This window comes from Ammospiza nelsoni, chromosome 1, assembly GCF_027579445.1.
Source record: "Ammospiza nelsoni isolate bAmmNel1 chromosome 1, bAmmNel1.pri, whole genome shotgun sequence".
Classification (NCBI taxonomy): domain Eukaryota; kingdom Metazoa; phylum Chordata; class Aves; order Passeriformes; family Passerellidae; genus Ammospiza; species Ammospiza nelsoni.
In genome coordinates, this window is record NC_080633.1 from 55,225,171 (window position 1) to 55,240,950 (window position 15,780).

General features: G+C 45.2%; 1 protein-coding gene across 1 annotated transcript in view; it reads left to right on the top strand.

Annotated features, from left to right (window-relative positions):
* The first annotated feature begins 1,071 nt into the window (after positions 1-1,071).
* The window catches only part of LOC132077096 (immunoglobulin lambda-1 light chain-like), a 29,052-nt gene continuing 14,343 nt past the window's right edge, over positions 1,072-15,780 (top strand). The window contains exons 1-2 of the mRNA XM_059478567.1: positions 1,072-1,155; positions 1,271-1,582. Of these exons, the coding sequence (XP_059334550.1) occupies positions 1,113-1,155; positions 1,271-1,582 (355 nt within the window). The 5' untranslated portion in view covers positions 1,072-1,112. The remainder of the gene's footprint in view (positions 1,156-1,270; positions 1,583-15,780) is intronic.

Sequence of the window (15,780 nt, forward strand, 5' to 3'; positions counted from 1 at the left end):
TTCACACCCCTCCAATTCATTTAGCTCCATGACTTGAGTTTTATTTTTTTATGTTTTATTGGCAGCCAGCCTGAGGAAAAGTCCATTTCTGTTGGAAAGGATGAAAATTTGACAAGCAAGTCTCACAGATATGTATGCTTAGCAGAAAGATGATTTTTAAATGTAGAGTCTGATGAAGAAATAGAGATGGAAGCAAGTTTTGATACAGAAGAAAAGAATCGCTGAGCCAGTCTTACTGGATAACCAAGGAGGCAAAGGATATGTTAGTTAGAAGCGGTTTTTATGACTTAGAGCAAAGGATAAACCCAAAACAAACAAGAAGATGTTTTTACCAAGCAGAAAGATAGCACAGGCAAACAAGTCAGCAAAGCTGCAAGTAGAATAAAGGTCTCAGAATTTTCCACTGCACAAAATCTGAAAAATAACTTCTAGCTTAAACTGTAACATACTAATCACTTTTAGTGATTGAAAAATAGTAACATGAATATGGTAATTATAGTAGCTATGATAGGCTATAGATAATAGTTAAGGTATAGATTGGTTCTACTGTATTAAGATGATAAGCAAAGAAAAGTATATAATGCATTGTAACCAAAACCAAAGTGTCTCCAGGCCTGCCTGCAGCTGGAGTGACAGCTGTAGGCACGGGCTCTGTGCCCACAATCCTGGACTGCTGTAACCTGTTAGATGGAATAAACTGCATTTTGGAGAGCCTCCTTGAGTCCCACATCTCTCATTTAGGCTCTTACACATTTCCTTGGTCCGAAAGACCAAGAGAAAGTCCAGTCGTTGTTTAGAAGATTTCAACTAGTCTAAAAGCAGTGGTAAAATTTGCTTCAGACTACAAAATTTCTTTGTAGATGAGTTAAGGTAATTGGAGCAGGGAGGGAGGGAGGGAGGGAGGGAGGGCTTTATGCTGCTTGTGTAAAGCTATAATCTAACTGTTAACTTAGCAAGGTTCAATCAGGCTGCATTATCTCAGACAACACTGGCCAGGACAACCTCTCCAAAGGCCCAAGTGATAATTTCCTTTCCTCAGTTGCTGTGCTCTGCCCCTGCTGGGAGTGGTGTAAACTTCCTCCTGAGGGCAGACACAAGCAAGAGCACTCGGGATGCTGCTGCCTCCCCTCCTGGCCCTGGCTGCAGCCTGGTCTTGTAGGTTCCATTTGTCACCATGACACAGGGCAGTGGAAGGCAGCATCCCACGTTTATGTGTGTGAATGAATAGCAAGCTAAGTGTATTTGTTCTGTTTTCTCTCTTTGTTTCTAGATGGCCAAGCACAAGTGATTCTGAAGCAGAGAGAAGTGTCCATTACCAGAGGGCACAAGACAACTGCATCAATGGACTGTATAGCCGAGGGTATTCCTGACTTCCAGTACGCAAATATACACTGGTACCGACAGGTAGCTGCCAAAGCTCCAGAACGGATTCTGTACATTGGACCCAGTGCAGTTTCTTATGATGACAACGCCTATAGGAACAAGTATTCTTCTTCAAAGAAAGGTACAAATGTCTGCACTCTCACAATCAAAGACATCAACTCCAATGATGTGGGTTCCTACTACTGTGCCTACTGGCATTTCCACAGAACCAACAGGTGACAGGCAGCCAGTACACAAAGCTGCCTGCGCCCTGAGGGGCAGGCTTTCTGTTCAACACAGAGAATCATAATTGTACTTTCCTACCTCTAAAACACTCCAACATGTTTGTGCTGAGTATGTTTACATGAACATCAGACAAGGAGAAAAGCAAAGATGTTCTACAACTTAGGTGCTATACAGCTCTGTGCTGGGGAAAATGAGCACTCCTGTGGGTGATGGCATTGCAGCTAAATTATATAGTAACACAGATAATCTCTGAACAATATAGGTTCTTTCCCAAATATAGTCTGAGAAAGCAAAAATGAAGAAATATTGGGGCAAGTGCATAGGAGAAGGATATTTGCACTCAAGATATAGCCTGAGAGGCTTCAAATACAGGTGATGGTGAAGATACAGGTGATACTTATCAGTAGTAACTTCCAACTGAATGGTTATGACGACAATGACTTTCGTAGGCAAGGATATTACACTGTGCAACACCTGAAAAGACTGTTCCAAGAAAGAGTTGTGAAAACCATTTACAAGGACAAGCTGCAGATTAAACCTGGGAACATATAGAAATGATGACACAGCACTGCTCAGTCAGCTCTGAGGAGAGCTGCAGTGAAATTTCATGTGGCAAGGGTATTCACAACCCCCGTCCATGTAAGTTCTTTTTTTGTTCTTTCATTGCAGATATATCTGCACTACAGGACCTGACATAAACTCATGTATTTATCACAAGGACAATAGAAGAATATTAAGTTTCTGTACCAGTTGTAACATGAGATTTTTTTTTTTTTTTTTTTGTGTACAGTGCTATTGACAAAGTCCTAAAAAAGCTCCAGAGGATTCTCTCTTTTGGGTCAGAAAATGTGAATTTTTTTTCTCAGGGAAGAGCATGATGTATGACGGCTGCTGCCCATGGAACCATTTGCTATAAAGCCTTTGTGGAGCACATTTTCAGCCTTTGAAATCAGGGAAAGTACAAGAAAAAGCAAGGGGCAGCAAATAACTGTCTGGTAGAAATGCATGCTTCACTCTGGTTTTGCCACAGCCACTGAGGCTGCCTTGTAACAGGGTCACCAGCTGTATTTTTCCTGTTTGGTGCTACCACCCCATTATCAAGGAAGCCAGGCACTTGCACAGAGGTCCAATCTCCTCTCTGCTGGCAAGACACTGCTGCCGGAGGAGCTCCTGATTTCATGAAATAGAAAAGCAAAGATCTTCAAAAGAAATGTGTCATGGCTAGTCAGTGCATTCAAACATTTACACGGTATTTTCTGTATCTTCTGCACAGTGAAATTAACAGCTGCCTGTTTTTTTCTAAGATACACAGATAGACAAATATAAGTATTCCTAGGCCTGTTCCTATGCAGTTGGACGTGCAAAGCTAACCAAAATCCTTCCCCTCAGGAGAGACACAGTCCATAGACCAATCTGAAGCAGGCAAAACTTTTTTCTGGCCCTCCATCTCCTTCTGCCTGTCTTGTTTGAAAGACAGGTGTCTGCTAGGGAAGACAGGACCCTCCCTTGGAACGCAGAACGGAAACTCCCTCCTGCCGAATTACTATAATTTTTAAATTAAGGGGCTCTGAGGCAAAGATATGGGAATAAGAATGACAGTTCTTTACTAATATGTGTAACAAGGCACACAAAACAGCAACAACAACAACTACAGCCTCAATAACAAACAGAACCGGAACCGGCGCAGCCCGCCTGGCGCCGTCTCCCCTTCGCTGCAGTTGCGGTCACGGCCGGCAGGGGGCGCTGTTGGGGGGCTCCCGGTGGGCAGCGCGCATGCGCAGATTCCCCACACGGCCGGGCGGAAGTGAGGCTTCCCTTCACGGAAGCCGCCGGCATTGTCCGTCCCGGGGTGCCACCAGCACTCTTGGAAGCAGCAAGCTGGGACGGCAGCAATGAGCAGAAATCCCGGGGTGGTGGACAAGATGCATCAGGAGCTCTGCAGCAGTAGCTGGAAACTGTCCCGGCAGGGCAGGGGGTGCGGGGCCCAGCAGCAGAAGAAAAGAAGCTCCCAGCTGGGTTATGGCAGTGGCAGCCAATTGCTTTTCCAAGCTGCAGGTCCAACCATCCTCCTCCAAAACACCTTACCTGTGACAAGAAACAGTCACAAACTCAACAATCCTGCTTTTGAGCTCCCAAATGTCTGCTGTTTTTTTTCCTGGTCTTCAATATTCGATAAATATTCGAAAAACACATAGCGAGAGAGAGTTCCCAGCTGCCCCAACCCCTGTCCTTTCACCTGTCCTTTCACCTGCCTCTATTCTCGCAGTATCTCTGGCCCTCTGGGAGAAACTCCCAAAAAACCAGAGGAGTTCCCCCTCCACACCTCTCAAGCACCCCGCCATCAGTGCTTCTTAGCAACTCAATGGGAAAAAAAAATCCACAAGTAACAAGGAAAGAAAAGAAAAACCCAACCCCCAACACTGCCCCAAAAGCCCCCCCACCCCCTTTATACTATAAATTTTGGGCCCTTTCCAATGAGATGGAAAAATCACATGCTGTAGATGGGGTTTGGTAACTTTGCTGATACATGTTCTTCATTTGCATTCCAAGGAACATGAAAGTTAAATATGTCAATTAGAGTGTCACTTACTTTTGGTCAGAATTTATTAACACAAAAGGTAAAATAAACAGTTTGGTCTCCCTCCAATGTCTGAGGCAGCCTTTGTTGTCTGATCTTTTCCAGAGAGTTTTTGTGTGCCTTTTCTTCTCATCAGACCAGATTTAGAACACAGCTCACCTTTCAGGTGAGGGGAGGGTGAGCACAAGGGGTGCTACATAGGCACAGGTGCTTCTCTGTGCCACTGAAACAACACAGCGCTGTGAGACCTCCACTTCGCCCCAGGCATCCTTGGGTTGTGAGACCTTGCTCAAGCCAGATGTAAGGGCAGCACAGAGCCCAGGTCACCCTATCCTCAACCAGCCTCATAAATTCCACGCCTACTTAAAGCAACACTGTACAATTCCGACCATTTGCCACGCTGTTGCATGCAGATGCCCTCAGGTGGGAAGTAGCCTGACTGTCTCTCCATCCTGTCAAGATCCCTGTGAAGGGCTGCTCAGCCCTCTGGAGTATCAGCCACTCCTCCCAGCTTCATGCTATCAGTGAACTGAGGAGGCATCTGCCCCTTCCCCTAAGTCATTGGTGAACAAGTTAAACAATACTGGACGCAGTATGGAACCTTGCCAGACACTACTAGTGACAGGCTTAGTTAAGGCTTGGTTGGGGCTGTTCAGCCTGGACACAAAAATGCTTAGGGGAGACCTTATTGAAGCCTTCCAGTATCTAAAGGGCACTTACATAAAACAAATCTTTACATGGGTAGATAGTGATAGAGGAAGGGGGAAGAGTTTTAAACTGAAAGAGCTTTTGAGTAGATGTTAGGAGGAAATTATTTACTCTGAGAGTCGTGAGGCACTAGAACAGACAACCCAAAGACGATCTAGACGTTCCATCCCTTGTGATGTGTTCAAAGCCAGGTTGGATGGGGCCCTGAGCAACCTGACCTAGAGGGTGACATCCCTGCACATGGGGTAGAGGTGAGAGCTTGATGATCTTTAAGGTCCCTCCCAACCAAAAGCATTCTGTTATTCTGTGATTCTTCGAAGTTCTAAGGAAAGGTGAAACATTCTTCTGGGACAACTTTGAGGTCTCTGAGGAGAGGACAACATTCTTGGGAAGGGCCAGGCTGAACAACTTGAATGGGCTTAGTAGGTAAGTCTGATGTAAGTCTAGTAGTAGATAGAGGAAGACTTTTTTTCAGATTGAGTATTTTTTGTCCTTTCTATGCTGCTCCTGCCATGGTTTAGCTTGTCAGTAAATTTAACACCCTCTGTGATAGGGTGTTGAAGAACGACCATTGGATGTGCTGAATTGAGTAATTTCCTCCTCCCAGTCATTTGATGATTTGTCCACCTGAAGGGCTTTATAACATTTCTATTTATTTCATTTTCAGGTCTAATCTGCACAGGCAATATGTTGCTGTTTCCAGTCCTTCTTGCAACTTCATTTTGGTCCTGTAAGACCTTTTTCCTCTTCTCTCTCCTTTCTGTCTACAGTGAACATAAGCCTTGTTCCAAACTCCAGGAGTTTCTCCGCTCATGCAATTTCTCTGCTTTCACTTCCAGGTGTAGACATGCAGTCAGTGCCAGTGCAAACCCCAGGGGTGCAGGTGCAGAGGAATGGCATGCCTGCCAGCATGTCATGTCAACTGGGAGAGAAGAATGTTGTGCATTGGTACAGGCAGCTTCCCGGACAGCCGCCAGAGAGGATACTGTACGGGTCTGTTTTTGATGACAACAATGAAGGAAAAAGATTTCAAGTTCGGAATCATCCTTCTCAGCCTGTGTATGAGCTTGTGATAAATTCTTTAACTCCGAGGGATTCTGGCACTTATTATTGTGCGTACTGGTACTACCACAGCATAAGTTTGGCAAAGATAAGCCTTACAAAAAGACTCTTTGTGCTCTGAACCGCAAGCTGTGAACTCTGCCAAAAATTCAAATACTTCCTTACTCCGCCCCTTTCATGATTTTCTGCAGCAGGAGAGGAAAAACAAAGCCTTATGACAAGTGTTAAATATCTGATGTTGACAATAGGTATATCATTTCAGTGCTCATATTTTTCTGCAATATCCAGAAAGTGAAGCCTTCCTGTCACTTAAGATAAATATATGAAACGTTGCTCCTAAAATGAAGGCTATATTTTACTGAAAGCACCCACCTGACAGTGACACAGTCTCTGTGTGTGAGTTATAGATTTCTCTTCTCTGTTCTCTGCAAGCAGAGCGACATTTTTTCATCCCTTAGTATTTTCTCTTGAAAAAAAGCAGGAATAGGAAAGAAAGGGGGAAGACCAGCTGATCTTGCACATCCTCCTTCATATTTTCCTTTTGCCTTCCTTTGCATCTCAGTCGCTAAAAAGTCCTACAACAGCACAGAAAACCTAATTTTTTTCACCACAATTCCTCATTTGATATGTCCAAGGCATAAATTGAAGTCCTCAGCCACGAGCTATGCCACAGACAAGCAAAGACTCTCAGAGCCTTTGCGTTAAGTGTGCTGAGTTTAAGAAATCAGATTCTACAATCAAAGACTGGTTCTAGGAAAGCTGGCGTTTTCCTGAAAGCTAGGTCAAAACACTGAGATGCTTTTACGTTTTATGTATACTTCTGAATTGGAGTGCACATGTTCAGTATCGTTTAAAAATGAGCACAAATACCTCCATGGTGACGGATTTTTAGTTCTACAGGCTCTGAACTTTTTTTGCTAAAGCTTCTATGTGATTTAAGTATATAACATCTTGCTGTGGATGTTTCTGTCTTCCTCAACTATTTGAAAAATAGGTTGTAGTACATGTGACCTCTGATGTTAACTTAAGTCACAACTTTTGTCATTGTATTGTGGGATATGAGGAATCCTCACAACCAGTCTAGGAGGTTTCAGGAGTGAGCTGGCAGCAATTTTCTGACATGGATGATTGGGCAGCCAATAAGGACCTTGTTGTGGATGGAAGGGTAAGGGCAGCCTTGGCTGCAGTGACTATGAACCAGTGGCATTCAACTCCTGAGAGAAGGCAGCAGGGCAAAAGGCAGGACCTCAGCCCTGGACTTCAGGAGAGTAGCCTTTAAAATTCTTCAGAAATCTGCTTGGAAACATCACAGTGACTACAACCCTGAAGTGTCCAGGAATGCTAGTTGAAATCCAAGAATCTTCTCCAAGTTCAAGAAAGGTCCAGTCTGACACCTAGGAAACCAAGTAGAGGCAGCAGGAGTATCTCAAGAGTGAGCAAAAAGCTGCTGACTTTAATCAGGCATAAAAATGAAGTATAAAAGAGGTGTAATCAGGGGCTGGCGATCCAGGAGGAGTATGGAGCTGCTGTTCAACCATGCAGGAATGGACTTAAGAAAGCAGTAAACCAGCTAGAATTGAATTTGGCAAATGAGGTAAAGGGGAGCAAGAAAGGATTCTAAATACAGCAGCAGCAAAAGAAACACTAGGGAAAGCTGCTGGATGGGGCAGGGAAACTGGTGATGTATGACATGGAAAAACCTGAGGTACTCAGTATTTTGTTTGCCTCAGCATTTACCCATAAAATGGCCTTCAGGTATCCCAGACCCCTGAGACCAGATGGAAAGTTTGGAGCAAGAAAGATGTAGCCTTTGGTGGAGGAGGATCAGCCTGGGCTCATCAGTCACAGGGGAGACCCCACAGCATCAAACCCACTCATCAAGATGTCTCTCTGCAATGGCTGTTGACAACAGATGTTCTCTTTTCCAGCCTTTTTTCCAAGAATTGTTTGCATCTCAGCTAAGCTATGAAACTGAAATCCTGTGGCTGTGCATTTCCTCCCACACCCCAAATCAAAGCAAAGGCAAGTCCCAACAGTCAAGCTTCTGCAGTCACTGCAGTCTCTGCAGGTTGATGGTCTTCAGCTTTGGTGGAGGGCAGTACCAGCACAGGGGCACCCTGGGCACTTCTGCACCTTGCATCTAGGTGACTAAGCTGGAGCAGCAAAAGGCAGTCCTCACCTTCTCTGGCACTGTGCACCCCTCTGCACCTCTCAGGTGAGGTATGCAATCACTGCCCACCAGGGTAACCTCCAGGCTGAAACCTTCATTCCACCATACATATCTGGACCTCCTCTTGGTTGCAATCTTTTCTCAGTCACTTTGACTGAGTTTTATAGGGCCACAATCCTTGGATTTTATCAATATTTCCCATATTTACTTGAAAAGCAGACAGGACTACAGCCTTTGTACCAATTTTAATGTTTGACAGTCCGGAGAGGATTTTCTGCAAAAACACCCCATCTGCTTGCACTCAGAAAGTTCATCACTGAAGACTGTTCAAAAGAGCCACTTCCTCCTTCCGTATAAAACGGCTCCCATTTGGAGTCCCTGTCTTCCTCCTCTGAATCTCAATGAGAGCGAAGCGTGACAAGAAAACATGCTGCTGCTCGTAGTGTTTGTGGCCACAGCCTTTTGGTCTTGTAAGTACTGCCTTAATTTCCTACCTTTCCTCACAGGCACCCATGGCTTTGCATCCATAGCAGGCATCTTTCCAAATCCCTGAATTCCAGGTAATTACATAATTTATCCTCTTCTCTTTCCTAGATGGATTTGCACAGGAAATTCCCATGCAGAGTCCTATATCCATCACCAGGTTTCAAAAAAGTGCACGGATGACATGTGAAATTCAAACATTAGAGGCAAATTTTGATGACATCGTCATACACTGGTATAAGCAGAAGGAGGGTGAAGCTCCAGAGAGGCTTCTGTTTGTTTCAGGAGGCAAAGTTGCCATTGAAAGTGGCTTTCAAGCAAACAGATACATGACTGAGATAAGTTCTGTCCAGAAGCGGTGTGTTCTTACAATAAAAGATGTAATTCCAGATGATGGTGCTACTTACTACTGTGCCTACTGGGATCCTCACTGTGATAGAAACACAAAGATCATCAAGGCAAAAAAACACCCGCAACATCTGAACCACCAGGTTGTAACTGTGCCACCTCACCAGTCTTCTCACTGCATCTGAGTGAGCTGCTCAACCTTTTTCTGCTACTCTAAAAGAGTGGGTAATCCCGCACAGATGTCCTTCTCAAAGTCTGGTTTATCATTAGCAGTCCTGTCTTCAACACACACCTAATATTTTAAGGGCAAAGGAAATCTTCACTGCCTTAAAGCTTAGCACCTAAATACTGGACACTTACCTGCTTCTTTGGTGCTTTTACACAGCCATGGCATAATTCTGGCAGTCTTTAGGGGAGCAAACAGAGAAGCAGTAATCTTCTAGTCTGGCCACTTTTCTCCATAGGAAAGAGTAGGCAGAGAAGAAATACAGTGTGCTGAAGGAAGTACCTCAGTGGTGGGAATTATATGCCTGCCACTGCCTAGCACTTTTGAGAAAAAGCTTCGCCGTGTGATATTCCCTGCTGTACATGTAAGCAACTGTAAGATGTTGGAAAAACTGTAAACCCTGTCTACTGTAATTCAGTTACCACGAAATTCCATACAGACCAGTTCAAATTAGAGATTTGCAATGTCTTACCTACCAGAACTGCTGCTTATAATCATTTTCTTTGTCCATTTCATGTTAAAACAATTAGGATTGTCATGGTTTAGGAATGGTATCCCCCAATTTAGTGTTCCCACTGAATCACTCCAAACCTTGTGCTGCTCCCTCACTCCCACTTCCCCTTCCCCCTACCACCTGCAGTGAGCTAGAGAGGAGAACTGAAGGCAGAAAAGTAAGAGATCCTGGTTTGACATAAGAACAATTTACTGGAAACAGCAATGTGATAAGAAAAGGAACAGTAACAGCAACAATACTAATAGTAGTGTTCAAAAAATAGGCAAATGTGCAGAAACTCACCACACAGAGCCATGCAAAACATGAACCACTGCCATGCTTCCCCAACCAAGAAAGACCCCCTTTTCCCCTGCGCCCATCAGTGACACAAGGTGGTGTAGAACACAGGTGCCCCTCCTGCTACTGCAGAAATTGACCCTGTCTTGGCCAAAGCCAGGACATTATCTGTTCCTGATTCTATACCATCTATATCATATTCAGATCCTACACCTTCCAGCTATGTATATATATACACATATCCATATAAATATAAAAGTATGAATATAATTTCTATAGTCAATGGCCATCCCTCCAAGATGTCTGTTGAGTTCATTTAGTCCGTAACTGTGGATTCTATCTGTCCTAGGTGTCTTCCAGGGCAGGAGGGCCGGTGTGCTGTTGGGTAGTTGCAAGCTGCATCAGGAGATCATGACCTGGTGTACCTGGGGCAGTCCACGCTCGTTGTCCATGGTGGCTATGGCATACAGTGGCAGTGTAATTCAGCCACCAATATTATACAATTCAACAGTACAGACTTTTCTTACCAAAAGATCAAATCCCCTTGAGGGACAAATTGCATTTCCCCATTGCAGCGAGGTGTATGTGGCCAACAGGGCAGCGTCCGGCTAGCAGAGGGTCAATGGCCGACACCCCGCTGCATTAACTGCCAGCCCCCCTTGGCGTCTATAGGCCTCGGGCTGAGCTGGCTTGCGGACTGAGCTCACTGCCGATGGGACGAGAAAAAGGAGTAGCACACTCACTGGGGGAGAAGGTCAGTTTATTGATGAAGCCATCCAAGGAGCACCAACCAGGGAATGGCCACGAGGGGAGGGAGAAGTGAGGTTGTAAAGGAAGGGGGTGTATATGGGAGGGATTTACAGGGAGCCAATACGGAAGGGTGAAGGGATGAACTTAACATAACTGACATAACGGGGAACCCAATAAATACAAAGTAAAAGAGGGGCCCCGGGACCACAGCCAACCACAACCCCCAGAGGGAAGAAGATTCTGGAAAGCTAGGAGGAGTGGGGGGTGATTGACTGGGCCCAGGGAGGAGGAAAAGCTTACGTATAAGGAGATAAGGGGGAGGAGAAATTATATAACTTAGGTGACAGACATTACCAAGGGCAGGGGTAACCATAGTAACATAACCCACGGTAGAGCTACGGCGGGAAAACTGGGGAGGGCAGAACCATTTACATTAAACAGGGGGAAACAATACATAAAATGGGGGGAGTCATACAATAAACTTAACAAACACACTACAACACCCCATCCCTCTGCATTACCCACCATGTGCACCCAGGCCCTTCTCCAGAAAAAATCTCATGGATGGCTTTCCCTTTGCTTGAGGCAGGACTAATCCAAATTGTCTACCTCTAACACATATTCCTCATATGCACCATGAGACTTTATCCCCTTCTCTGATATGTGGAGGCTTTGATATTCCCAGAGGCTGATGCATGGGAGACAATACGATACACCCACTCAATAATACTGTGCTCTCTGGCCCAGCTGTCTGTGAGGCCATTTTTAGAATAAGTCTGACTCATTTCTTTCTGGGATGCCGCATTGCCATAAAACTTGCTTTTCAAGGCCCAAGATGGTGGTCTTGTCAGTGGTGTGAGGCACAGGGTAGGTCTCCAGCCATCCAGTGGTTGCTTCCTCCATTGTAAGAATGTAGCAATTGCCTTGTTGTGTTTGCAGGAGAGTGATGCAAGCAATTTGCCAGACTTCCCATATTTATATTTCAACCACGGTTCCCCATACCACAGAGGCTTTACCCTCTTGGCCTGCTTTATTGCAGTGCATGTTTCCCAGTTGTGGATAAACTGTTAGACAATGTCCATGATTAGGTCCACCCCTTGTTCAAGAACACATCTGTTTGTTGCATCTCTTCCCTGATGACCTGAGGTGTCATGGGCCCAGTGAGCCAGAAATAATTCATCATTGCCAGTCAAGATCCATCTCAGACACTAATTTTGGCAGCCCATTCCACCTGTCTGTTGTTGTGGCCAACTCTTGGGCACTTGTGCATTTACATGAGGTACTTCTCCAACCAACTTCTGTACCAGTGATGTCTTGCCACAGTTCAGCAGCCCAGATGTGTTTACCTCTGCACTGCCAATTGTTCTTTTAGCATCTCTCCATCCACCCCACAGAGCATTTGCTACCATCCATGAGTAAGGGTTGAGGTTGAGCACAGGCTATTTCTCTCATTCAGTGATATCTAAACCCAACTAGACAGCTTTCAGCTCTGCAAATAGACCTGATCCACCCTATGCCTCAATAGCTTCTGTGACTCACCATGTAGGACTCCATATATTAGCTTTCCATTTTCAGTGTATCGCTACAATACAGCAGGAGCCATCAGTAAAGAGAAGGTATCACTTTTCATTTTCCAGTAGCTGGTTATATGGTAAGGCTTCTTCCTCCTCTTCTATTTAAACTTCCTTTGCTGTGTTGCCCCACACAATAATGTCACCATTGTATTGCAAGTATTCTGTAGCCTCATTCTTTTCCAATACAGTCTGGATCAGTCCATGGCAAATAGTGGGGCTGTTTCCACACCTGAGGCAGCCCATTCCATGTTTACTGGACACCCCTCCAGGTAAAAGCAAACAGTAGCCTTCACTTTGCTGCTAAAGGAATGGAGAAAAACATAATAGCAATGTCCATGGTGTCACCACTTTGCTGCCCCGTACTCCAGTTCATACTGAAGTTCCAGCCTGTCTTTCACAGCAGCACCCAGTGGTGGTGTGACTTCAGCCAGGCCCCGATAGTCCACTGTCAGTCTCCACTGGACTTACACACTGGCCATATGGGACTGTTAAAGGGTGAGTGAGTCTTGCTGACCACTCCCTGGCTCTCCAGTTCATGAATCATCTCATGGATGAGGGTCACAGAGTCCCGGCTGGGGCAGTATTGCTGATGATGCACTGCTGTGGCAGTGATCAGTACCTGTTGTTCTTTGACTTTATCAGTCCCACAGCAGAAGGGTCCTTTGAGAGACCAGGCAAGGTGTTCAGCTGTCTAATTTCCTCTGTCTCCACAGCAGCTATCCCAAAAGCCCAACAATGCCCTCTTGGGTCCTTGAAATACCCTCTCCCAAGGTAATCTCTGCCAAGGACACATGGGGCCTCTGGCCCAATTAGAATGGGGTCTTTTTGCGTTCTGTTCCCATTCAGGCTCACCTCAGCTTCCAGTACTGTCAGCTGTTGGGATGTGCCTATCACCCCAGTAATAAAGACAGATTCTGTCCCTATAGATCTTGATGGCATCAGGGTTCATTGTGTGCCAGTGTCAATTAAAGCCTTACAGTCTTGCGTGAGGCCATCAGATTCACACAGTCCAATAGATCTGATTGTCCCTTTTCTCCACCTGGCTGGAGTCCTCTCTACTTCTGGTCATAGTACTCATTTCTCAGTTCTTGTAAACATGAACTGGAGATCCCTTCAAGAGGATGAGAAGTAACATCAGCCCTCCTGTTTTGTCTGAGGATTTGCCCACTGTAAAGTGGAGGGGCATTTATCCTTGAAAAATTTCCTGCAGAGGTTGTCCTGAGTAAAAAGCTAAAAAAGAAGGGTGGAGTTTCTAACACTGTTTAATTCCATACCATTTACATCATGGCTGGAGTTTGGTTGCAGCAGAAAAGGCTGAGCAAGCTGCATCAGAAACTGGAAGCAGTCAGTCTCACCTTGGGCATGGGAAAGAATAAACTGTTCCCTTAAACACAAGGCCATGAGAAACCCAAAAGGGGTAAATGCTGCTGCTGCCGCAGCTGCTGCTACTGTTGCTGTTAATTCTGCAGCTGCCAACAACCCCAATGCAAGCTGCAGTGCCCACCAGGACCACTACTGGGATAACCACTGCCCTGGGGAAGGGGACTCCTGCATTGGGACCACTGCTGCAACTGATGGAGCCAGCATTTTTCAGCAGCATAGCTCCCATTCAGACTCCCTAGCTAGTTTCCCAGGAGCTGTATGGCCCAGTGCATGGGAGGAGGGGCCAGGTCTCACTTTCTTTGTCTCAGGTTGTGCAGGGTCTTGGTGAATAACCTTCTGTATGTAAATCACCTTTGTTTTGTGTACTTTAATATAGTTACTGGTAATTTTTCTTATTTGATTCGTGGATTTTTCTCAAGTAAATGTTTTTTAACTCAGAATCTCTGCTTTTAGTCTCTCACTAAGAGGGGGTTTGGGGGGAAAGAGAAGCTTAAATGGGGTTTAATTTTCCACCTGTGTTTTTAAACCAGCACACTCATGTACTTGTGCTGCTAGGGCAGAGGTGCTTCCTCATGTCCTCTCTGTAGTCATACAAGTAAAACCACCTCTAGGTTACCTTGTGGTACGTACCTCACTCTTGAGCAGGGAGCTGCATGCTCCCAGTAGAAGAGACTGTGGTCCATAGTGGCAGAACATCAGACATTTCCTCTCTAACATGCTTGAATCTTTTGAGTCTGTCCAGAGCCTTGGGCAATGTTTCCACAGCCAAGGCTTAGGTTGGAAGGGAGGAAAAAAGAAGAACATATTGTTAGACTCAGGTAATCACCTGAAGCAGTGTTTCTTCTTCTTTCATTGACATCAGTGAAAAGGATTTCAGAGGGTTGGTGTATGATGATGGCAAGCTCCGTACAAGAGCTTCTGCCACATACATTGTGTACACTGGACAAGAGACTGCTTGTTATTTGAATCCCTAAAGGTTACCTTCAGCACAGCTTATTCGCTCAGGTACTGGATACCTTTTTCCATGGTATTCCAGCTTCTTGGGTACGCTGTTGGATCATCTTTGAGAGAATGAAAGAATCCTTTCCCTTCCACTTGACAGGAGATGCCTTCAGAGGCTGAAAGTTTCTGTCCTCTTCCCAATCCCCTTGCCAATGCTCAGATCCCAGAACAAGGATCTCAGCTGCTTGGCTTCACTACCTTCTACTTTTATGTTGTGGGCCAGGATTTCCCAGCATCAGAGCAGGAAGGTCACCAAGGGCTCTCCTGACTGGCAGCTGAAATCTTTTCATATATCTCACAGCTCACCTGGAGTAGGGATTAGTGTCTATCTCTGGCCTTGCTTCTTCCTCCTGTTGTGAGCTCCTGTAGGGGTTTTGCCTGAGAGGCATCTACAGATATGATGTAAAAGCTTTCGTGTAACTGACAGTCTACCGAACTACTGGGAAGCTGTACACACCTCTGTGAAAAACACATGTTAAATATGGAAAATTTTGTAAAAACTTTTTTTCTCTTCTGGTCGGTAAAGAGGCAACAGGCCCCAGCCCCTGTCTTAGCTAGGCCAGGCCAGGCGGGGCCACCTCCTTTCTCCCGGCTGGACGCTTGCTGTTTTTTTATCGGCTGCTGATCAGGGGAGGGAGTGTCGGAGGTCAGGCTGTGGATGCAATTTCTAACATCTTGGTACTATCCTGGGGCTGAGCTGAGTCTGTTAACTTTCAGGAACAGCCTGGGCCGAGACGGCTCAGATTAGATTCTACTAGTACAACTATTGGGCAGGGGGAAAGAGAAGCTATACACCCTCTCCCTCCTGTTTTGGTGTGTTGCTGCTGAGTTTTAGACTGACTGATTACATTTTAGCTGCCCTTCTAGTGGTAGTTTAGGTAACTGTATACAAACTTCAAGTGAGATGTTAACTCTTTCAGTTCCTTAATCCTCTCTTGAGTAAAAAAAAGAGCAAGATGCAAATATGTAAAAGAGCAACATAAAAACACTAAAGTTAGTGAAGAGGAAGTCAAGTCCCAGATGGGAGGGATGAGAAAATGCCTTGATCTTGGGGCTGAAATCCTCTTATAAAGCTATAGAGAAAGAATCCTTTTCCCT